The sequence below is a fragment of the Pelodiscus sinensis genome, chromosome 3 (genome assembly GCF_052426305.1).
Source record: "Pelodiscus sinensis isolate ZL-2025 chromosome 3, ASM5242630v1, whole genome shotgun sequence".
Lineage (NCBI taxonomy): Eukaryota > Metazoa > Chordata > Testudines > Trionychidae > Pelodiscus > Pelodiscus sinensis.
The window spans coordinates 189,833,429-189,857,612 of record NC_143054.1 but is presented as its reverse complement, the minus strand read 5'-3'; the positions used below and the strand labels follow the sequence as shown (position 1 = coordinate 189,857,612).

Here is a 24,184-nt window from a genome sequence, read left to right as displayed (position 1 = left end):
CCCTCTATCCTGGAAAATCTGGGACAGTCCCGATTTTTAATCTTCTGTCCCAATGTCCCCGTGAAACACTGAAATATTCCGAAAAGCTCTGAGACTCCAGACGCAGCTGCACACTGGTATTTTCCCTCCCCCTCCTTTGCTGGGGGAATAGGAGTCAGGGACACTTCCTGCTCAAATGGGAGCTCGGGAAGGCAAGTGATTTGCGGGGGGCGTATAGCAAAGAGGTATGGAGCTTAGATAGGGGCCACCTCAGTGAGGGATGGGGTTTTTTTCGATGAATTTTTTTTCTCACTTGTGTGGTCCCCAACTGATTTTTTCTGTGGGTCAATGGCCACCAACCCAAAAAAGGTTGCCTATCCCTGCCATAAAGAAAGAAAATATTGAACCCTTTTGTGTTGGACATAAATTAATATATTACTTTATTTAAAATGAAGATTGATAAACTAACATGAGAGAGTTAAAATGCTAAATTTGTTTAATAATTTAAATTAAACCATTCTCCCTAGTTGCAGCACTAGCAAAATGGCTCAGGTGTAATGATGTAATTAACAGTGAGTTTCCATTAGCAACCTTGGAAAGGTTTACATTGTGCCAGGTGGTCCATGGGCCAAAAAGGCTGAGACACCTCCCGGGGCTCCCTGTTGTTCCACAGGAGCCCAAAGTGAAATCACCATGACACTCCAGTGTGGATGATGGACAGACTCTTTGTGAGTCATCCTCATCCAAGCAGTTGATGATTTAAAGAGCATGTTAAGATGCCACATGAAAACACTTGGCGCATCCACAGAGATGCAGGATGTATCTTCTGTCTACAGAGAGGGTTGTCCTGACTTGTAGCTCTGGATGAACAAGCCCTTTGTGAGCTCCGTGAAGAGGTGAGATTTTTCAAGGGATTTGTTCTTCTGTCTTTGGGCTGCACGTTGCCTAGACCTGAATGGAGTTAGCTGTGACAACGCATTTCTGAGTTATTCTGACACACACAGTGAAACCTGTACTAAAGAACCTACATCCAGTGAGAGAAAGTGCTGCTGTCAAAAGAATTAAATTCAAGTCTCTCCAATTTTCTCCAAAGATCACCTCTACCAGGCAGTGGTGCTTTTACGATTGGTCCCTTATATTTTTGAAGGGTGACTAAATGTTAACTGGATCTTCTTGGGTAATATCAACAGAATGCTTTGGGCCCAATCCTAGCTTAAAGTTTGAATTGGATCAGGCCTTTTGTAAGCAGGTTGGGAATGGTCTCATCTGGCAATTATTATTAGGTATTATTTACATAATATAGACATTGCCATCATGGTACTGACATATATATTTCTCAGTAGCTTTAGATATAAAATAGCCTAGCACCATTAACCTCCATGGGAAATGTACTTTTCAAGCAATGGTAGTGACTAGTGAGGAATAGTGACATGGTCTTCTCCACCCTGAAACTGTCCTGGGACAATCAGTGGGACACAATCATACCAGGATATAAAATATATTGGAAGGAAAGAATAGGTTGTGCGGGTGGCGGAGTGGCACTATATGTGAAAGATAATATAGAATCAAATGAAGTATAAATCTTAAATGAATCAACATGTTCCATAGAATGACTATGGATAGTAATTCCATGCTCTAGTAAGAATATTGCAGTAGGGATATATTATTAACCACTTAGCAAGGATTTAGTTTGAATTAACTTTTAACTGCCACGTGTAGCCATGGGCAGTCAGTTCGGACTAAGGGGATTTAAAAATGGTGCCCGCCTGGGAACATGCAAATGAAGGCCAGGATATTTAAATCCCGGGCTTCATTTGCAAGTTCAAATGCCTACGTTAGCTTCCCTAGTTCAAACTAGGGGGCTAGTGTAGAAATACCCAATAAGTGTCAAGTAATGCACATTGGAAAAAATAATTCCAACTATACATACAATATGATGGGGGCTAATTTAGCTACAACTAATCAGGAAAGAGATCTTGGAGTTATAATGGATAGTTCTCTGAAAATGTCCACACAGTGTGCAGCAGCAGTCAAAAAAGCAAATAGAATGCTAGGAATTATTAAAAAAGAGATAGAAAATAAGACGAAGAATATCTTACTGCCCCTGTATAAAACTATAGTACACCCACATCTTGAATACTGCGTACAGATGTGGTCTCCTCACCTCAAAGATATTTTGGCATTAGAAACGATTCCAAAAAGAGCAACTAAAATGATTAGGGGGTTTGGAATGTGTTCCATATGAGGAGAGGCTAAAGAGGCTGGGACTTCTCAGTTTAGGAAAGAGGAGACTGAGGGAGGGTATGATAGAGGTATATAAAATCATGAGTGGTGTGGAGAGGGTGAATAAAGAAGTTATTTACCTGTTCCCATAATATAAGGACTGGAGGACACCAAATGAAATTAATAGGTAGCAGGTTTAAAACAAAAGGAAGTTCTTCACACAGCACACAGTCAACCTGTGAAACTCCTTGCCAGAGGAGGCTGTGAAGGCTAGGACTGTAACAGAGTTTAAAAAAGAGCTAGATAAATTCATTGAGGTAAGGTCCATAAAAGGCTATTAGCCAGAGGGTAAGGAATGGTGTCCCTGGCCTTTGTTTGTCAAAGGCTGGAGATGGATGGCAGGAAACAAATCACTTGCTCATTGTCTTCGGTCCACCCCCTCTGGGGCACCTGGCATTGGCCACTGTTGGCAGATAGGATGCTGTGCTAGAAGGACCTTTGGTCTGACCCAGTATGGCCATTCTTATGTTCTTATGTTATGGTTAGTATTGTCATTATGGCTTGTGGAAATGGAAGACATTTGATAGTTTTGCAGTAACTTCAAAAAATGCAGTTGTAGTCCATCTCATTAGGGATGTAAATTCCAATTAATCAGTTAACCAGTTAATGTAGGGTTACACTGGGGCTTCTGCTGGCTCCTAGCTCCCTTCAGACTAGCCCCTGTCCACAGCAGGCTGGACTCCCCACGGGGACAGGTTGCTCTGGACCCTGCCACAGTCCCTGCCTGTAGTGCCCCGGGTTCTCTACAGAGCAAGCCCTGTCTGCAGTGGGCTCTGTGCGGGACTAGAACAGCCCCATGCCCACAACAGGTGGGGAGCTGCTCCAGCCTCTTCTGATTACCAGTTAATTGGAACCGGTAAGCATACTCCGTTAAGAGGACTAAGGAAGCTGTCCCATGAAATTGTGGGATAGTTCTGGATGATTACCAGGCCCTGGGTCAAATGGGGCTGCATCTACACTGCAGATGAATAGGACTCGCATCCTGGATCTCATCTTAAATCTAGGTTGGCCCCTCTCATGCTGCAGTGTCCTGAGACGCTAGGTCTGGAGCCTGGGCTAATGCAATTGCAGTATAGTTGCATGGGGGGGAGAGGGGACTCCTGTAATGCCCAAACCCATTCCTATTGATAGAGGACGGTAGAAGGAGCTCTAAGAGGGGTCACATGACACATGGCCAGAAGTAAAGGGTGTCCATCATGACCCCAGAAGTACTACCCTCACGGGTGGGACATCCTGTGTCTGGCAGGTGGGGCCTAACTGGTGAGGGGTGTGGCTAGCACTGTTAGAGGCGTGGCTAATGTATCCCTATTTTAGGTTCAGAAAATATGGTCACCATACCTGTAAGAGAAGGAAACCTGCATTCCTAACCTTTGTAGAAGACTAAGCCTTGATTCTTCTAGATGCAGGGACTTGTGCAACTGGAGTATGTTCTGCACTCATTGGTTCTTAAAAATAAAGTAAGGTATTCAAACATAACAGACTTCAGAAAGTCGTTTTCTTGAGTAGATGAACCAATCACCCAGAGCATTTGTTTTATGAAGATGGGCATATTTAAAGCTCTGAAAGACATTTTAAATAGTGTCTCGCAACCTTATTTAGCTGACTTAAGTGCTTTTGTAAATTCCATATTAGGCATTGAAATAACTTTGTGTAAATCTGATCCTGAGTCTACTAATGAAACTTTATTTTTCTCCCTTCCGATTGTAATGGATTAGTAAGAAAAGCATTTCCTGCAAAATTGAATGATGATAGTATTAACTCATACTTAGCTGTGTATTATTTATCAAACATTATAAAATTACTTTTAGCTTTTTTGTATCACCAACAGTTCGGTCCAAAAACATTTTAGTGTCCATGAGGCAAAGTTGCTTCCTCACAGATCTATTTTATTCTCCTGCTTTTTTAAAAGAACTGATCATAAACAAAATGCAGCGATGGGTAAGGATGTTTTACAAAATATGTATGAGGAAATGTGGCTGCTTGTTTCATAAATTATAGTCTGCTAAGAAGTCTAATTAATTAAATGAAAATTGTGTCGATGGAGAGAGATCATTTTTCATTTCACACCATTGTCAAGTATATCTCCTTGAATAAATTTAACCATTAAAAAAAAGTATCTGTCATCTCAAGGATTTATTTTTATATCAAAACAAGCTTAAATATCTGCTACCTACATCAGACAATATCAAGTAAACTTTTTTGCATGGGTATATGATGCTAACTTACCAGTGCCATTACTCCTTTGCAAAGAAATGGTCCCAAAAGAAATCATATTTTTACAATTGTGCCAGAGGAGTATTCCCTAAAAATAAAAACTGGGGCTGTCAATTAATGCACATTAATGCCTGCGATTAACGCAGAGCACAATGAACATGTTAATTTTTTAAACACGTTAATCGCAGGAGTTTCTGTGGTGCTGCCCCTTTGAAATGCCACCAGGGCATTTCAAAGGGGAAGCACAGTAGGAGCCTGGGATCAGCTGGAGTCCCCAGCTGACCCTGGGTTCCGGGCTGCGCTGCCTGTTTGAAATATCATCTCTGCATTTCAGAGGGGCAGCACCTGGGGTCAGCAGTGTGATGCCGCCCCTTTGAAGCACTGTCCTGGTGTTTCAAAGGGGCAGTGCAATGCAGCCCGGGATCAGCTGGGGTCTCTCGCTGATCCCGTGTTCCTGCGGTGCTGCCCCTGGGGCTATGTTTGGAAAGGGCAGCGTACACATCGTGCGATAAAAATTTTTAATCACTTGAGAGCCCTACTAAAAACAGTAGCCTGTGCTACTCAGCTGTATGGTTAACAATGCCACAAGCATGTTATCCCCAGGTACATCATAAAAATATAGTATTCTAGTCATTTATAGTTACTAAATTCAGCTGAATTGAGAACAGATAATAAGTGTTACTGTCAAATATGCCCATTTAAAGTCAGTTTTTGAACTTTTAAATATTAAAACATTTTTTATGAAGACTGATTTTTAAATTCATTTGCTTCAGCCAAATTTACTTTCCCAAAAATTTACTTTTCCCAAACATTCAAGAGATACAAAATTTCAGGATGTATAGTAGTTTTGTGTGTATTTTTAGTCAATGTCTTCACTAACCTAAGTTAGGTGGCTCAAATTTAAAATATATTTGTAAAATATATTAATGTATACATTTGGGTAATGAATATATCTTAACAACTTAAGGTCTCTTTTATATAGTCCACAACCTTGTTTAAATGGTTTCCTCCAAATGATTTGCAAATGAGCTGTGTTTTCTGTTTTTTTTTTTTTTTTGGGAAGAATGTTGGTGTTTTGAGTGAAGGTCAATTGCATTGGTCCAACCAGGCATGCACTAATGGGACTTCCTTGATTGTCCTGTGCCTTCTGATCATTTGTTTTGAGTATGGAATAAAGGCACAGTCCTGAGAGGTGCTGAGCGTTGTTAACTGAACTCCCATGGTCTTCAAAGGCTCTGGGCCTTAAGCGCCTCATTGGGGTTTGGTTCAAAACCCAGTGGGCAAACTTTTTTTTAATGTGAAGGTTTATTCCTTAGGGATTAGTCTAAGGCTCAGGAACTCTCTTTTTACCTGTGCCATGATGGTACCAAATCTAAGGCCAGGCCGATACTTGACCCAGCCACTTTGCTTAAGGCACACAACTCCAGGTATGTAGAACACATAGCTGGAGTTGATTTTACCTTAAGCCAATCTTCGTGGTGTCCCCACAGTGGTGGGGCAATGGGAGCAAAGGTTCCCGTTGGCTTCCCTTACTTTTTGCAAAGGGAGAAATACCAGATGCCAGTGGGTGTGTACTCTGAGTTCAATTTAGCAAGTTTTAACTAGACTTGCTAAATTGAACTCTGGAAAATGGATCATGGCAGCAGCAACCTTCCTCTTAGAGTAGGCAAAGCCTAAAACTTTAGAGTTAAAAGCTATATTACTCTTCAGGATCAAAAACTGCACTCTGTCCCCAGGCAAACTCTAGTTCACTTCAGTAGGAGTTTGTTAGCGTAAGGAATGCAGGAATGTCCCATTAGCATGTGTAAATTGTAGACTAAGGGCCTACACTACAGGCTGCCTGATTTGTGTGCTAGAGAGACAAGGTGGGTGGGATAAAATCTTTTATTGGACCCATTTCTGTCAGTGTGACAGGTTTTTAGTCACACACAGCTCATCTTCAGCAGGCAATTTGTGTGCTGTCACTTGGCTTGGTATAAATAGGCACTTGTTTAAAGGCATATTTCAAGGTATATGGTGTGACCAGACTTTCAAAGTGAAAATTGGGAGCTTGCTATGGGCTGGAGATTGCGGGAGAGCACTTTTGGCAAAGGTCAGGGAAGTGGAGCCAGGAAGGTAATTTTGGGAATGGAGGACAGGAAGTCCCTAGTCTTTTCTCACAGTCTTTCATATACACTCATCCCAGAAACAGGTTCCTTCTTGTTTTCCCCAGAATCCTCTGCTCCGTGGAGGACAAGGACGGGGAGGAGGACAAGAATCGTGACTGCTGTCCCGGACTGAATCAGTATCTGTAGCCATTACAGGTGGTCATGTGCACCAGTAGTTAGTTCCTAGGCTCAGCGAACCTCTGACAGTGTGTGACAGGAATGTCTACAAGCCTCATGGAGGGTGTGGCGGCATATGCACTCCCTGTCTTGGGGTGACCTAATTTCGTCACCTCCTCGGCCAAAAGGGTTTGGCTGTCCTTATAATCTGTAACACTCCACCAGTCTCTAGGCAACCCCAAGTCCATAAGCGGCCCAATAGCCAGAGTCAATAGATTTATATAGCCCTCAGTTCAGGGTAGTATGCCTTACTGGTTAGAGTCAACTAGCCCTCAGTCCAGGGCTGTACATCTTACTAGTCACAGTCAGTAAATGGCTGATAATCCAGGGCAATATGGCCCGTTAGCCAGAGTCAGTAAATGGCAGCCCACAGTCCAGGACAACACGGGTTACTAGCCACAGTCAGTAAATAGCCGCTAGTCCAGGGCAGTATGGCCCTCTGTCCAGAGTCAGTAATTGGCAGCCCACAGTTTAGGGCCGTACTGCTTACTAGCCAGAGTCAGTGCGGTTTACAGGCTCTTTCTAAAAAGGCTTTATTTTAGAAAGATTCGCATCTAGACTGCCGCTTTTTTTTCTGGAAAAGCTCCATTTAGAAAAAAGCGGCGGCCATGTTTATGCTAATGAAACGTGGGATATTTAAATCCCGGCTTCATTAGCAATTTCGACATGCCTAATCTACATCTCTCTGTCGACAGAGAGTCTAGACACAGCCTGGGGTTCCATGGGGTTAACATTGCGGCTGTCTCCCGGTTCTCCAGTTCAGGATCTCTGGCAGGAGGTCCTGGTCCTTCAATGGTCAGCCCAGACTGAGCTGCTCTGCTGCCTCCTATACTGCTCCAGCTCTTGAAGCATGCCCAGTCTGGGAAAAGGGGTGGGACTTCCTCCGCCCACAGAGTCTTAGCCCCCCCCCCCTTCAGGGTGGGGTATGCTCTCCCCGTCACAGAGGGGATGATGTTTGGAAGCTTTTGTAGGGTGGAAAAGGCAAGCAGAGTGGAAAAATGTGAGCATTACGGAGTTCTTAAGAAGCTTTCAGTGTCGTTGGTTTAGCTAACAGGAATCTCCTTTAGGTGCCTAATCTGCAGGATTTTTAATAAGTGGGACAAACACTATATTTTCTTAAGGTTGCAGAGAGAAGCCCTGAGAATAGGGACATTGTTTTTTTTCAAGGACATACTGTTCCCCTAATTGTTTATAGAAAGGGTATTGGTAATCTAATTCAAGAATGGCGCTTTCTGGCATAGTAAGAAATTAGTTTTTCTTTCTCTTCTGAAGACCAATGACAGTAAAACAAAGGAATGTTAATGAGTTACTCTATTCATTGTAATAGATGTAGTAGATACATTGTGGCCAACATCTTCATTTAAAATATTTTTACTGTTGTTATTTTTCTAATGCCAATTAATGTGATAAATGCTTGTAGAACATATTAAAACTTGAAAGATAGAAATTGTCAAGGAAGAAGAGGAGTTTAATCATAAGTCTCAGAGGGGTAGCTGTGTTACTCTGTATCTATAAAAAGACAAGGGAGTCATGTGGCACCATAAATACAATCAGATTTATTTGGGCATAAGCTTTTGTGGGTAAAAAACACTTTGTCAGATCTGATGAAATTGTTTTTTTACCCATGAAAGCTTATGCCCAAATAAATCTGACAATCTTTAAGGTGCTATTGGACTCCTCAAGGAATTTTATGTGATTTAAGCTGTTAGAGGATTGGTTTTGTATTATAAAATGTTAGCTGGATATCCTGGGAAACTTTTCAAGAGTGGGTCTATTAGATCGTAGGCAAGACTCCCAAGAGAAGTGTTTGAAGCCTTGGAACTTGGGTTCATTAAAACTAGAATGGACAAAGTTCTCTAATACACTTCAGAGAACTACATTGCAGAAAGATAGTGTTAGATGATGTATTGGTATGAGTTTTTTTTCTCTTGTTTTTTGGATTTTACTATTTTGCTTATTTTAGCTTATATATGTCCTGATTCATTTTATTGCAGTGAGGGTTGATATTGACGGTTAAAGTAGTAGTTTAAAAGGTGCTAGAAAAATAAAGAATACATCATCTGTTTGCTTATTGTGGAATTCTTTGTCATGCTTTGGTTAGGTTTTACTTTGAAATTTAGTGAAAATAAGAGGTAGTAAAAATACATGGATCAAAGCCTCCAGTTAATCTCTGCCATATACAGGCAGTCCCCGACTTACGCGGATCCGACTTATGTCGGATCCGCACTTACAAACGGGGCTTTCTCGCCCCGGAGGTCGAGGTGGCGGATTGCTACCTGCGAGCTCCGGGGCGAGAGAGTCCCGTTCGTAAGCTGCTCCGGTGCACGTGGTCTGCTGGAGACCGTCTCCAGCAGACCAGGGGCACCGGGCGGCTTCCCGCGTTTCTGAGGCTTTGCCAGAGCAAAGCCTCAGAAGCGCGGGAACCCGCCGCGGCTGCGGCTTCAGTCCCGGTGCCTGTGGTCTGCTGGGGACAGTCCCCAGCAGACCACAGGCACCGGGACTGAAGCGGCAGCAGCGGCGGTTCCCCGCGCTTCTGAGGCTTTGCTCTGGCAAAGCCTCAGAGGCGCGGCACCCCGCTGCCGCTGCGGCTCTGCTCCCCGTGTCCCTGGTTGCTGGGGGGGGCACACTAGCTGCGCGCCCCCCCCCCCCCAGCAGACTAGGCTTTTGTTTTGGACCCTGGGGCAGAGCAGCTGGGGCGCTGCCGACTGGTCCTGCAGCGCCGCTCTGGGCACTACTGGACCAACCCGACAGCACCCCAGCTGCTCTGCCCCAGGTCCTGATTCAGCCACTGCTGGTCAGTTTCAGCAGCGGCTGAATCAGGACGCCTGGGGCAGAGCAGATGGGGTGCTGCTGGGTTGGTCCAGTAGCACTGAGGAGCGGCGCTACTGGAGCAACCCAGCAGCACCCCAGCTGCTCTGCCCCAGGCGTCCCCAAGTCAGCTGCTGCTGAAACAGACCAGCGCTGACTACAGGAAGCCCGAGGCAGAGTTGCTCTGCCCCGGGCTTCCTGGAATCAGCTGCTGATCAGTTTCAGCAGCAGCTGACTTGGGGACGCCTGGGGTTCTTAAGTTGATTCTGTATATAAGTCAGAACTGGCGGTCAGTTTCAGCAGCCGCTGAATCTGGACGCCAGTTGCGACTTACATACAGATTCAACTTAAGAACAAACCTACAGTCCCTATCTTGTACGTAACCCGGGGGGACTGCCTGTATATAATTTTATCCTTGCAAAGGGACTTGTATAGGTCTACAGGTTGTCTCGATGCTAGTATTTTGCAGATCATCTCTATGGCTGATAACAGTAAATAACAATACAAGGACATTTTTCTTTTTCTTTTTTTTTTAAAGGGCGGTATTTGTGTTAGTTACTAAATACGCTATGTTAAGGGAAATGTAGGTTGGTGACTGTAACGCTGCCTGTGTAGTGTTAGGGAGAGATGAATGTTGATGGTATGACAAAAAGAGGCATGTGAGAATAACCCGAAGGAGAAAATTAATGAAAAAGGAAACTACAGTAAAACCTACGCTATCTGGAACTTAAGCATCTGGAAGCCAGCAAATTTCTGTTGCTGGGAAGGGGTGAATAGCAGCCAGAAGCAAGCAGGAAGCATCCCCCCCATGGCTCCTCCGCCCTCTGTCAGGCTGCCCCCGCCATCTCTGCCTCCCATTCCCTGGTTTCCACCCCCCCTCAACAGGCTGCATCCTGCCCCTGCTCGTGCCCCCCCCCCCAGCAGGCCACATCTTGGCCCCCTGCACTGCTCTCGTCTCCCCCCCATAGGCCCTGTGTGTCTCCCGCTCCACCCGCCCCTTTAGAACCAGAATTTTGAGGTTACCGGCACTCCCTAATCCCCAGGCATGCTGGATAATACAGGTTTTACTGTAAATAAACAGTGTATGAGTATCTTAATAACTGAAATAAAATCACCTCACAACCTATAGTGTCGATTTAAGCAGTTTGGAATTCATAACTTTGGTGATCGTAAGTTACTACTAGTCCAGTAGTCATGATTCTTATAGGATTAGTGTTTTTCAAGCTTATAGTATTACTGTTCCTTTTTTCCTGTGTCCAAGTTTGGGGGGCGGAGGGGATGGGTTATAGCCACACAATCTTGATTTGAACAGCTGTCTTGAACTGTCTTATTTTGCTAATTATTGCTGTCTATAAGTCATTTACTCTTTATTACTTGGACAGACAGCCAAATAGGTACGGTGGAGCAGTATGTAAATCTACTGGGTGAAATCTTGATCCCATTGAAAACAATGTGAAAACTCTGTTGGTTTGTACTGGGACCATTGTGGGTATTTCATTAATTGTGGTTTTACAGATTAGAGAATAATTTGCTCTTGGCTAATTTTCAAAGGCCAGATGTCATAGAGACCCAGGAGAACTAATTACAGAGGACAGGAAAGCTCATTTGCTGATCTCTAAACTGACAAGGGGTTTTGTGCCTTTTTTTTGGTTATCACAAAGTAATGTTTCCTGGACAATACAGGCAGTCCCCGGGTTACATGGATCCGACTTATATCGGATCCCTACTTACAAACTGGGTGAGGCAACCCCGCACTAGCTGCTTCCCCCCAGCAGACCAGGGAGACGTGAAGCTAGCGCCCCCTTCTCCCCCCAGCAGACCAGGGAGATGCGGAGTGGCTTTTCTCAGCAGACACCTCAGCTTGAGAATAAAGGACTGAGGGAAGTGAGGTGTGGGAGAATAAAACTGAGCTCTGGAGAAATGTTTGGCTAGAGTTTCCCCTACAATATGTGCCAGTTCCGACTTACATACAAATTCAACTTAAGAACAAACCTACAGTCCCTATCTTGTACTTAACCTGGGGACTGCCTGTATATAATTTCAGAAGTTTGTGCAATTTAAAAGTGTTACTATTTACATTAGTAAATTAGTAAATTACTGTCAATTTACTAAATTTCATTAGTAAATTAGTAAATTATTGTCAATTTAATAATCTGCAAGCCCAGAAGTGTTACATGATATTTTACAGATAACGATTTTGAGAATAATTTAGATATTTTTTAAAAAATGTGAACCGGTAATGTCTTGGGACAAACGCATAAAAATGGAATGGTTTGAATGAAAAACAGTAATTTGAATTGTTTTTGTTTTTTAGTACAATGTACACATTCTAAAATAAAAATAATCAGTTTCAACAATTTTACACTATAAATATTATTTTGTACCTTATAAATACATACTTTCACCTTCTGTTGCATTTCATATTTAAATATAATGCTAATTATTCTCCTTTTGCTTTTTCTAGCTAATTCCAGTCTTCTTGGAGGTGGAGGGGGTAAGTCTTTGTTTAACATTCTCCTTGCTCTCAAAAATACTATGTATGCTCTGATCAAAACTGAGATTTGGGAATAACCACAATTAACACAGAGCATCTTGTTTATGTACAATAAATTATAAGTGTACAACCATCTGAATAAATAGAAAATTAGACAAGCTTTTTATCCTTTACACAGAAGTGGCAGGTTGTAAGTATTCCTTTCAGATATGGAACTTGTAGCTGTCATCCATTCCATTGTCACCTCAGGATTAGATTATTGTGCTGTCTTCTATTTGGGCCATACCTTAGAGCCATTCAAAAACCAAAGTTGGGTTATCTTAAGTTGCATTGCTACCATTATGATGCATCTTCAAGTTGTTTTGTGGGCCTTTATGGCCCATGGATAATTCAATGATTCAATGATAATTCAATGATTTAGAAAAGAAAATTGTTCATACATTTTTATCTCAGATTTTCACCCCTTATCTTTGAGAGTGGATGATATACTAGAATAGGACTTTATTTATAATATTTTCTTTTTGTTTTACTTTGGTGTGAACTCTTAAAGTTTTGATTAAATAAGGCACAAGCTTGTATACTGCATGGTGGTGTTGCTTATAATATTGTTCAGAAACATAATACTTTCCCCTTTTAATAAACATTAGTTTGCTTTTCATGTGTTATAATACTGTAGCCCTGAGCTTACAAGAGATGAAAATTTTCTGGCTAGGATTAAAAGGTCCTGATGATTACAGTCTACATACACAATTGGAAAAGAAAGGATTCAGTAAGAAGATTGCTGTTGCTTTTGAGATTCGGAATGATAAACCAAAGCTTTGTTTTAACAACCTTAACAGCATAAGCAACTGTTATTCCTGAACCATGAAGAGAGGATTCTCCTTTGAAAACAGTACTTCAAAACTACATTGGAGAAGAAGTTAAACATGAATAGATTTTTAGTCCAAATTTTACTATATTCTCTCAAGTATTTATTCCCATTTGACATCTTAAAACCAAAGCAAGTGCTCAAAGTCCAATCAAATTTCTAGAGAATTGGCTATTGGAGACAAGTTTTAGTTACCAACTCTCAGGCAGTATTTATTCAGCTGCTGGGCTGTACTTCAGAAGTTGATATCCTATTACTGTGGCACCACAGAATGTAGTTCATCCTCTTCACTCAGTCTGACAGACAGGTTGATGACTAGTTTCCAGCTGGGATTTTTCCTGCTTGGCAAAGCACCCTTCTCTGCTTTTCCAGTTCGATTTCTGCTTCTCTCCAAGCTACACTCGGAAAGTCGACCTTTGCTACCACATGTTGATGCCAGAAGGGCTGAGAAACAAAAATGGCATCAACATGTGGTAGCAAAGGTTGACTTTCTGAGAGTAGCTTTGAGACAGGCAGAAATTGAACCGGAAAAGCAGAGAAGGTGCTCTGAAAAGCGGGAATCATCTTTCAAAAATACTGTGAATCAAGGAGTTTTCCTGGTACTGGTGAACCTGAGGACATTCAAGAACTCATCATCACTTACTCTCTCTAAAAACATTAAGGCTTGTGCTGAGCTGATGGTCTTTCTAATCAGCTCTTATCCATTCAGCCTGGAATCTGACTAGAGTGTTTTGGTAAAGATCATGTTGGCCACTCAGTGACTCTATCAAATGAGTTTCCTTTTTCTAACTAACTGATTTAATTGGTCACTCTCAGGACTGGGCCACTCAAGTGGTACTGGAGCTACTAGCTTTGTTCAGTTCACTAGGTCTCACAATAAGCAGATCAGCAGCATACTGGCTCCAGACTTCTCTTTATCCTACCAGAATATACACGGCCTTGGACAACAGTCTCTCTGGGTGGGGAGTAAACATAGATCCCTGCCGAACACAGGGAATAGAGTTTCCAATAGAAAGAGAGTTTCCCATAAAGATGTTTGAGCTGTAGGCGACAAAGTGAACAGCCTTCATGCTCGAGTAACACTGAGACCACTGAGAAAGGGAGAGTGAAATTGGGTCTTACAGTTTTAGCTAAAAGCCAGCTGGTAGAGGCACATGGCTTTAGCCCTTAAAGTTGCAGGTTCAGTCCCACCTTCCAACAATCAGAGTCTGTGAGCTCTACACTCAGAAGAGAAAATTGAGAATGAGAAATGCTAAAATGAGAAAATTGTGTCCTCAAAAGTTCAGTGCATGACAGTGGTCATATACCTGAACCACTGAGCTAGCAGAATAATATTCCCAGCTTGCTCCTTTTGATTTCCTAGGTACAGGCAGAACTCCAAATTTCTCCCAGCAAAGCTGGGCAATAAGGGGAAAGTCCTTTCTGTAGATCTGCTTTCAGTGAAATTCAGTTCCAAGGGCTCTCTCTTACATGTGACTTTTTACAGCACTATGAAAATGCCTTTCATCTAAAAAAATGTGTTTTCTAAAATCTAGATATGTTTTCTAAAACCTTTCTAGCACTGAACTCATAATAATTGGAATAGATTTGTGTGAAGAACCCTGGTGTCATTTTCCTGAACTTTCTAATCAGTTATTTTGGAGAAGACTTAATGGACCAACTTCTTGGTAAACATATTAGCAAGTTTGTCCTTTGGTTCAGCTGACAGTGGTTTTACTAGGTGCCAGCTATTTTTTGTGCCATATGATATAACTATTTTTTTTCATCTGATTAGAGTATCTAAGTATAATTGGGTTTCTTAGAGCCAAACTGATGATGATTCTTAGATTTCATTTTTACATCTCCATGTATATTTTTACGACTGAATGAAGAGAGAGATGAAAGATGCCAGCTATAGTTATTTAGATGACTATTTTTAGCCAAGAAACTTTCATTATTCTTTCAATGGCAGACTTCTATATTTAACTAAAGATTCTTTTTAGACTTCTTTCTGCTTATCAAATAACTCCAAAAAGTTTCCTGGACTTCATTAAGAGTCTTATGAGTAATCTTTTCTTTCTCTTAAAATGAAATTTGGATTTTATGAAGAGCCAGGCCAATTGACATGTTTTATTTCATTTTTCACATTATTTCAGGTCCACATTTCTTGCCAGGTTTACCATCCACCGCTTCTATTAATTTGTGCAGGACAATTACTTATTATTATTTGTTTCTAATGTTTCCCAGAGTATAACAGTGGATAAATGCAAAAGGCACTGACCCTTCTGCTCCACTGCCAGTATTTTCAAAAGGTTCTAGTGATTTCTGATGCTCTATTTTTTTTATGTACAAAATGTAACACCTTGTAAAAGGGCTGAATTTCAGAGATGGTGGGAGGACTCAGCATTTTCTGAAAATCAAGCATCTTAAGATGTCTCGTTAGGTGGGACAGTAAAAAATGGAGATGCCCAAAATTGTGTCTTGGGCCGTATGTTGTGTGATAAGCACTCGTATGATCCTGCACACCTTGTTCACAAGGAAAAGTCCTGGAACCATCGTCTTTCCTGCTCAACAGTCCATCTTTCCTCCTTTGCCTTTACCATTTCTCAGTTATTTCTCTGAAGGTATATTCTTTCTTTATTTTCTGGACTTAATGAACCACTTGTTGCATGATAATCTTTGGGTTGTTCTTCTTTCTCTTTATACATGATATTTGCAATTCAAGCTTAAAAACTAATTAGCAACAAACTATCTTTTTTTGCTGTAGGTTTTATATGCATTGGTTCATCAAAGTTGGGCATACCCTAATGCCTAACATTATTTAAGAAGGAGATGTGTGTGTATATATAATGTAGTGGGGACAAGAGGTACAATTTAATGTCCTCTTGGGAATGTAAATAGTATCAATAGATAAACCCAGTATGCATCTTTCGTCCCACCCCAAACATGGAGGAACAGCTTTTCAGCGAAATAGTTCTTTTGCTGGTTTAGCTTAAACCAGTTCCCCAAATGAAGCTACATCAGCAAAACAGCTCTCTTTTTGCTGTAATAGCCATATCAACACTAGTGCTTTTGCCAACATGTCAGTCAGGGTGGGAGGAAAAAATCATACCCTGATTGACAGATCTGTGCTGGCAAAACTTTTAACTGTAATTTGGACTGCCTCTTCAGTCTTTAGCCTACAGTTTAAAGGAATAGACTATGTAATCATCAACCATATATTTAACTTCTGAGTGCATTTCTTCACTATATAAATGGGGAATATAAAAGAAATCTCACATTAGGTGCTGTTTTTACAAGTAGAATGAAATAAAATTCTATGTTTTGCCAAGAACTAGATCTGAGATACTCATGCATCGTAAATCTTAAATGTTCTCTTGCAAGAGGCAAAATGGAGATTTCAGCCAATCAGTGCCCACAAACATTGACCATTACGACTTCACACAAGACACTGAAGCCTGATAAGCACTACTGTGTTGTTCAGGGATGTGAAAAATCTATAGGTGTTATCTATGCATAAGTGCTACAGTTGTGCAGCTATAGCATTTAAATGTAGACAAACCCTGAAGGATCTTTGTCATTCTATAACATCATTCATTCCACAGGCTACTCTTTATTCACATTAAAGATCCAGACCTCCTCAATTACTTGTCTTAACCACAGTCCCAATGGTATGTCAGTGGAAAGTCTGAGAGACACTAAAATACACTACTAAGTTAAATGTATACTACTACTACCCCCCCCCCCCAAAAAAAAGACAAGACAGAAGAAAATCGGCATTTTTTCTTCTGCACAGTAAAGCTTCAAAGTTGTATGAAGTCAATGTTCAGTTGTGAACTTTTTGAAAGAACCACCATAACATTTTGTTCAGAATTACAAACCTCTCGGCGTTACAACCAACCTCCAGTCCCGAGGTATTTAGAAATCTGAGAATCTATTGTACTTATAGCCCGTGACATCTCCCAACAAATGTATCTGTTTCATTTTGCCATTCAACTAGCTTCAAAAGCTATTTGTTACTTTGTATGCTGTCACATAATCCCTTATGTATGCAGTGTTGAAGTGGTGTTGGTCCTAGGATGTTAGAGTGGTAATAGCAGGATCTGTGTAAGGTTAAAAGCTTGTCTGTCTTACCCACAGCATTTGGTCCAATAAAAGATAAACCCTGACTCACCTTGTCTCTCTAGTGTAAAGTCTCCATTAGATATGTAGATGATAACTATGAAGACACAAAGATTTCCTGTGAAACAATGGTCATCTAAGCAAACTGATAACCAAAGGCAAAAGAACTGTTAGCCTTAGTTGCTCATTAACCTCTTAAAATGCTGTTAGAAGACAGCTGTTGCAATTCTGTCATTTTTAAGTAAAGAAAATTAAGAGTTGAACCTCCTTCTCTCATCATTTTGTCCCCTCTCTCTTTGAGTAGGGGGAAATTGACCAATACTGCATCTAGAAGTTTCAAAGCTATGGAAATACTTCAGCCAACCATTTCTAAAAAATATTTTTACTTTCTATACAGAAGTAATGTACATGTATACGACCCCCCCCCCTTTCTGGTGTATATGTGCCCAGTGCACTCATGCCACCTGATTACTGCATGCACATGTGTCCTGCATGCCCTCATGCCTCAGACCTAGTGTAGGTCTACACTGTGGGGTTTTTCTGGGATACTGCAGGTATCCTGGAAAAATTCCACTGCATCCAGGGAACGTATTTGCTCTTCTCCCCCTCTTTCCCCCCCCCCCCAGAAGTGCAAATGTGCTCTTTTGGAAGCCCTGTCTTCCTCATTCTATGAGGAAGAAGGGATCTTCCAAAAGAGGGGGATTTTCCAAAATTTGGCCCAGTGTAGATGGGCCAAACTTTGGAAAAGCATCTTCCAAAAAAAAATTGGAAAAAGGTACGCAAAATGCGGAGCGCATTTTGCATAGCTTTTTCTGAAAAAATGTGTAGTGTAGACCTAGCCCTAGAATGTAAAAGGTGAGGCTGTCTTGACCCACTCCCAATTCTTTCTCACTGCCTGTGGCTAAGAATTGGAATTCCCTATGTCATCTTGAGCTCATAGTCCTTTACCTGCTAGACAGCGTATGTAAATAATTGATGGTATTAGTTATTTGCTTAGCGTAAATAACTAACAATGTTTTTTTTTCTTTCTTAATGCCACTTTCAAATGCAGGAATCCCCAGGCTTTGAGCACTGGCTTTCCTTTCAGGCTATTATTCCCTCAGAGATGTGTATATGTTGCTTGGTTCATTGAAATGAAGGACAGATGTTCTGTCTGTCAGTCTTTTCCCACCAGAATGCAGAAATCTTCTTAGATTCTCCCTTAGGCTCATGGCGAGAGTCATGCAGATGGCTCAGATCTAGGTTACTCTGTAGCTCAGTGGGCTGTTTACACTTAATCCAGAAATGCTCTGTCTAGTCCTTGTGCGTTGCTCTCTCCTCAGAGCAGGCAACTGCATGTGCGGCAATCTTGAGTCCATGGGTGGGGCTCATAAAGTAGCTGTGGGGCTGTGCTGCCATGCAGCTTAGAGGGAATCTTGGTGACCACACCAGGCCTACCAGTATATGTGGGGGGGGGGGGAGGGAGCTATTTTAAAGGGCCTAGGACTCCTATGTCCTTGAAATTGGTACTGAAGCCACACATAGTGTATTCCAGGCCTCTCTGAGGGCTAATGGGGGGCCACGGCCCGTCACAGTCCAGGTGGTCCTGAGGCTGCTTGTCCTCAGCCCTGTCCTTTCTGTCCAAGGCTTTGCACCTTCTGGGAGCATGGGCCCTCCTCACTTTGCCCAGGGTTGGGCAATTCTGTCAGCCCCCTGTTCTATGCTATGCTGGCCACCTCAACTGCTTACAAAGCTTATTAATGTTACTGCCTCATTCAGCCAGTGGGAGTCTGTAGTAAATGAATATTTACGCACAGGGTGCTGAGCATACTGACTCTACAGTTTTCTTAGATCATTCCTGAACATGGGACTTGAACTGTAGTCTTGTACATGGCAGGAGTTTAATTTATATTTCCCGCGTAATAGAAACATAAAGCGGACAGAAACAAACAAACTAAATAAATAAGAAATTAAAATAAAAATAAAATAAATACAATGTATTTCTTAAATTACATGAGATTAGAGCATGAACACGTTACAATTCCATTTCAGGAAGGCACCCTGCTGAGTAATTATGCAGTACTGTTCCATTTCTTGAAAAACATCACAGCCCCTTAGCTAATGATGATATTGGGATCTGCCACAACCACAGTAAAGATTTAAAGGTGGTAGTCATGACCAATCCAAGCAGGAAACTCCGTCATAAGGGACTTTTCTTCTTTTCATTGTCTGTTCTTGAAATTAAAACATCAAGAACTAAATTTACAATATATATTAACCCATACTTAAGATAATGATGTAATGCCCAGCCCCCCAAAATTCTGAAAAATATATACTTCACTTGAATTATATACAGGACAAAATAAAATTAGCCACATTCTCCAAGCATATAAACAAACTTTATATTTACATTTTCCTTTAAATCTGTTCTTTATAAACATACAACAGACATTTCTGATTTTGTTATATATTCATATATATATTTGTTTTTCTAAAGCTGTTGATTAGGTGGAATTTTGGAATCTCTGTTCCTTTGCCCCTTCTTAGGTATACTTCACTCTTAAAGCTATGGAAGTATGTGCACTCTTCAGTATAGGAATGATAAAGGCCAATCAGCAAACAGATGCAGGAAACAATTATTTTTTCACTTAACAAGAAGCAGAGCAAAGGTCTTAAACTATGTATGTTTGGAAAGTAGTCTGTTAAAAAAGAACGTGGAGGCTGAGTTAGTGCTAGAAAATAGCACAAACTGCCATGTGTTTATAATGAAAAATATACTAAGCCAATGTTTTGAGTTTGTGTTTATTTACCAGGCTACTAAGGTTAGCTTGGAAATGAAATATTTTCCAGGCCTCTTTAAGGTAAAATCTACAAATTGGGACAACTGTCACAGTTAGTCAGTTTCATGTCTGACAATCTTGACAATATCCCTTTCAATGGTATAAGAATGAGCAGAATGCTGCATTGAAGACATGTTTCATTTGATTTTAAAAACAAAACAAAACAAAACACCTCTGACCCCTTCTTTAGGTTAAAGACTTAATCCTATTTCATTAATAGCAAAGATTCTCAAACTTCAGTGAGAAGAAAAAGTAGGATTTGTGCCTAAATGAGGAACTGCAAATCTTTTCTATTTTTTTCCTGGCTTTGAAATATAATCTTATTCTTTAAATCAGTAACTAATAATGTTTGCAGCATGTAATTTAAATGTTGTACCAAGTGTGGAAAATAATCTCATCACTGTTTTGGAAGCCACAAAACAAATTTTAATTTTGTCATACTCTATATATAAATTAAACGTTTGCAAATATTTTGCCCTACATGTAATTTTTTGATAGTAGGCATAATTGTCTAGAGCCAAAACTGATTTAGACAAGCAGTACCAATGAAATGACTTTATTAAATGTTTGACCTGCAGGCAGAAATAGACACTTCCCTCTATTTTACAACTCTGCTGAGGTTGCCACTCTGGTATATAGGGAACTAGACTCAAATTATGCAGAGGACTTTTGCTAAGCTGTACAGCCTCCCATAGGGCAAGATGAACAAGTGACATTTTTTTCCCGATGGCAAAAGCTCCATATATTATGGAGCAAATTATACTTAAATTCTATGGTTGTGATCCTTGACACTTATGGCAAAGTTTCACTGAATTTTGCAGCAAAAGTTTAAAATCATTTGATAACATTCATTTGTGAAAAATATAACCAGTCCCTAAAACATTAGTGTTCTGCAGGAGGATAGGAGATGGTGGTTTCCAGCATTGCCAACCCCAAACATTTTGGAAACCATGAGTCTGGCACCACAAAATCAGCAGAATGGGTGGTTGTTTTTTTTTTTTTTAAATAATGCCTTCAGGCTTTTGAATCTTTTGGTTATGCTTGGGTCATATTTTCAATCTGCTCTTTACAGTCATGAAAACTTTAAAAAAATCAGCTTTGTATTGGATTGGGCAACAACTTAGTAAACTGTTGCACCAGTAAAAACAACATGGAGTCAGTTAAGCCTTGAATGAATGACCTATAATACACACACACACACACAAATGAAAATTAAAAGATGATTATTAAGATTGCAAAGTGAAACACAAAAATTAAGAAATGCCAGAATAATGCTCATTTTTATAATGGCCCACTTATTCATATTCATTAATGATAATTTTTAATTGCATGATCACACAGGAGCACTGCTTCCTTCACAGGATGGACAGTGCTTATTTAATGAGCAGTTAGTCAGTATTTTGTTTTAACCTTACTGTTCAGTGTGTGGCCCAAGGGCAAACCCTGCTCTGAAAACAGAAATATTTCCTCATGGGTGTAACCATGATAGTAACAGAGCGTTTTGAAGAGATTAATTAATTTGTCTTCCAAAAAATTCCTGTGAAGTGAGGGGGTGGGTTATTATCCACATTTTACAGATGAAGAACTGAAGCAAATAGCTGAAGGTCAACATTTTCCACTCATTTTGGGTGCTTAATTTGAGAACCACGGATCTGACTTTTCAGAATACTGAGTACTACATAGCAATTACTATGTTCAAAGCACGATTCCTGTGATCAGACCCCGGAGCCTCATGTCAGGCACTCAGAAAATGAGAAGTATGTAATTAATGACCACCAGCAAAAAGTTTGGTCTAAGGGACTTGCCTGGTGTCACCTAGGAACTTTTTAGCAGAGGCAGGGATAGAATCCAGTTCTCACATTCAACTGTCTTAACCATGAGGCCAAAGTCCCCAGTGTCATTCATCAGACATCTTTCAACCTCTGCAGCTGATGAGGCAGAAGTCTGATACACAGCATTCTTTCACCAAATGGCCCTAATTCATTCACACAACCGCTCTAACCTGTGCATTGAGTGAGGCGGAGTCCTGTGGGGGTGGAAAATATCCTTCTGTAACTAAAGAGGTCATGTGATTTAAGTGGCCACAGCCTCATGCCTTTCCTCAAGCTTGACCCCATTTGCTCCATCCTCTTCAATCTGTCCCTCTCCCAGTCATATCTACAGGCAGTCCCTGGGTTACGTACAAGATAGGGACTGAAAGTTTGTTCTTAAGTTGAATATGTATGTAAGTCGGAACTGGCGTCCAGATTCAGCCGCTGCTGAAACTGACCAGCGGCTGACTACAGGAAGCCTGAGGCAGAGTTTCTCTGTCCCGGGCTTCCTGGAATCAGCCGCTGATCAGTTTCAGCAGCAGCTGAATCTGGACGCCTGGGACAGAGCAGCTGGGGCACTGCCGGGTAGGTCAGAGAAAGTAGTCTGCCGCTGTAGTCAGCCGCTGGTCAGTTTCAGCAGCGGCTGACTTGGGGATGCCTGGGGCAGAGCAGCTGGGGTGCTGCCGGGTTGGTCCCCGCAGCGCCTAGGTGCGGTGCTGCGGGACCAACCAGCAGTGCCCCGGCTGCTCTACCACAGGCGTCCGTGAGAAAAGCCTGGTCTGCTGGCGGGGGGGTTGCACTATCTGCGCCCTCCCCCCCCCCCCAGCAGACCAGGGAGACGCGGAGCAAAGCCGCGGAGGACCCAGGCGGCGGGACCGTGGTGCATCTGGGCGGTCCCGCCACCCGCGTCCTCCAGGGCGAGAAAAGCCCCATTCGTAAGTACCCGGGGACAGCCTGTATTACCCATCTTGTTCGAGTCCCATGTTTCTCACTTGACCTGTCAGCCTCCTCTCCAGGGCTTCTTATCTGGGTCCCAATCTCATTGCCCCAGCAAATGCTTGTCTCTTCCTCTGAGTTTATTGCCTGAGTCCTAGTCTTTCTTCCTCCCCGCACTTAGTCCGTTTCCTCCCTTCTGGCTCCTCATCTGGAATTTCTTTCCCTTAACTCCCCATCACCAGACTGACTTCTAGTTGCTCTCCTGGCTCCATATCCATTCTTTTTTCGTTTGGCTTCTTGCTGTAGTCTGTCGGCTCCACGGTCTCTTTGCCCATCTAGTTTCAGTTTTTCCTCCCAGACCCCAGCTCCTTCTCATGTGTCGCCCTGCCCCAGTTCCACCTTTCACTGTTCCTTGTCCCAGTCTCCTTGTCCACCTATTGCCTGGCTCTTCCCCTCCCTCAGATTTCCAGTCCTCTCCCAAAGCAGTTCCCACCTCCCCTGTCCCCACATCATCAATCTCCCTTTTGCCTGTTTCATCGTAATGCAGAATTAAAGCCTGAATGTCCAGGAATTCACTAAGCCAAACTATCACGTTACTTTAAAGTGGTTTTTTTGTTGTTGTCTCATGTAAGCAAATACATTAGAATAAAACTTTTTATTTTAGGATGATTGCCAACATTGAAACAGAAGCTAATTAAAACTGGTGGCTGCAATTATTTTCTTGCTTTTAACTATACTCACAAAAGGATATAAAATTGCTTTGATGAAGATCAGTCCAACCTGACTCAAATACCTGCACAAGAAAGGGGATGCAACTTTAAGAGATTCCATGAGTCTTATGGGTAATGCTTGTGCTCCAAACACAAAAGGGTGAGATCTTTGCTGTTATTGCCTCCTTTATCCTGCACCTTAGGTTATTTGGCAACTGTTCCTTCACAGAGGTGGTTTATTGTAGGGTGGGACTTCTGTCCCAAGCCAGTGTAACTCAATCTCTTTTGTGAGCTTGCAAGCAGTTAGTGTTTTTGCAAGGACTACCTGTCTGCACAACGCACACAAGATTAAAAAGAAAACTTGTCCCCAAAAATGAGAGTATGACAAGGAATTGGTGGATTTGTTAGATAATTTGTTTTTATAGAAGAGGACTGTATGGTAAAGCTGCCCAAGACAGAGGTGAGGTCTCCTTGTATAGTTGGAGAGACACTTATATGGAAATAACTGTCGTCATAGTTAGAAGTATGGGTGTTCTTAATAATATACTAAGTCAGATAACAAATGCATTAGTTTGAAGGAAATCACGTTTTTCTGATGATAGGTCAGATTCATCAGTGCTAGAAAATTGCAAACATGGTACCATTATTCAAATAAGATATCTGTGTATAGGATATATGGAGCAATTAATTTTAAGAGTTCAAATGCAGTATTATTACCCTCTTGTCTTTCGAGAGTCGATGCAGCATGAAAAAGACATTTTAGCATGAAGAATTTAGACTTAAGATAAACAGTTTCAAGGTAAATAAAAGGGCACCAATGAACCAAAAATACATAAA

General features: G+C 41.5%; 1 protein-coding gene across 6 annotated transcripts in view; it reads left to right on the top strand.

Moving 5' to 3' along the window:
* The window catches only part of MACROD2 (mono-ADP ribosylhydrolase 2), a 1,386,515-nt gene that overhangs the window by 289,738 nt on the left and 1,072,593 nt on the right, over positions 1-24,184 (top strand). For all 6 annotated transcript variants that reach the window (XM_075925642.2, XM_075925641.2, XM_075925640.2 and 3 more), the window contains one exon: positions 12,073-12,102. In XM_075925642.2, coding sequence (XP_075781757.2) covers positions 12,073-12,102 — 30 coding nt within the window. The remainder of the gene's footprint in view (positions 1-12,072; positions 12,103-24,184) is intronic.